Source organism: Chaetura pelagica, unplaced genomic scaffold (assembly GCF_000747805.2).
Source record: "Chaetura pelagica isolate M959 unplaced genomic scaffold, ChaPel_1.0 scaffold1034, whole genome shotgun sequence".
NCBI lineage: Eukaryota > Metazoa > Chordata > Aves > Apodiformes > Apodidae > Chaetura > Chaetura pelagica.
In genome coordinates, this window is record NW_009953139.1 from 201,500 (window position 1) to 202,543 (window position 1,044).

Consider the following 1,044-nt stretch of genomic DNA (forward strand, 5'->3'; position numbering starts at 1 on the left):
ACAGATCAGGAGGCAACATCTCTTTTCCAGTGGTGGTTCCTTCCTCCTAAGAAGGACCCTGCATCTCCCCCTGGTCTGAGGAACAGCTTCTTCATCCCCAGTGGGCCAGAAATGTGGTCACAGCTCAGAAAGTCGTGGGCTCCAGAGCAGATGTGGAGAGCTGAGGTGACATCCAGAGGAGCCCTTGTGTCCATCCAGCCTGGACTGCTTTGTTGCTCCATGTAACCCCCTGTAGAGAGCAGAGCTGCCCTGTCCTGTGCCAAGATTCCCCTCCCGAGCTGCTGCCCATGCCCAGCTCCTGATTATCCACTGGAAACATCCAAGGAGCCATTTTTAGGCCACAATGTTCTGCAGACTCAGGTCGGTGAGGCCAAAGAGCTGCTCAGAAACCCCCCCACAACCCCCTCAGATCCCTGATGCTCATGTCGATCACCCCCAAGGACTGGGCTCCACCAGATCCTCTCCAGACCAAAAATCTCAGGATCAGCACAAAATTACCAGGAATCTTTGAATCAAGGGAAAAGTGAAGCCCAGGTTCATCCTGGGGCAGATGGAGTTAAGGGGCTGTAACTAGGCAGGGGGGGCAGCACCCCCAAACCTGCCCCACATGCTGGACTCAGTCTGGGTCACCAGGGCCACAATAATCCATAGAATCATGATGAAATGGTTTAGGGTGGAAAGGGACCTTAAGGATCATCTAGATCCAACCCCCTGCATGGGCAGGGACACCTCCCAGCAGAGCAGGTCACACAGCCCAGGCCCAAGGCCCCTCTGGTAGGAGGTCACATCCAGACACATCCCTGGCTCTGCCCCAGCCACAGGAACACCAAGAACACCAGCAGCAGCAGCTCCAGCACAGCCATCCCTTCCAGCTCCATGGAAAGCTCAGGTCCTGCCTATCCCCAGGGCTGGAGGGTCTGGCACCAGGTGGTCCAGCCACCACCTCAGCCACGTGTCCTCGTGTGACCCCAGCAAGGCCCAAGGAACCTCCTCCAGAGGCCCCTGCCCAACCCCAGCTCCTGGGACACAGCAGGATCAGACAGG

At 57.4% G+C, this 1,044-nt stretch overlaps 1 protein-coding gene across 1 annotated transcript in view; it reads right to left on the reverse strand.

The window, feature by feature from the left end:
* CWC25 (CWC25 spliceosome-associated protein homolog (S. cerevisiae)) overlaps positions 1-657 on the reverse strand; it is a 13,494-nt gene extending 12,837 nt beyond the window's left edge. Inside the window, exon 1 of the mRNA XM_009997302.1 lies at positions 599-657. Within this exon, the coding sequence (XP_009995604.1) occupies positions 599-657 (59 nt within the window). The remainder of the gene's footprint in view (positions 1-598) is intronic.
* Positions 658-1,044: the final 387 nt, after the last annotated feature.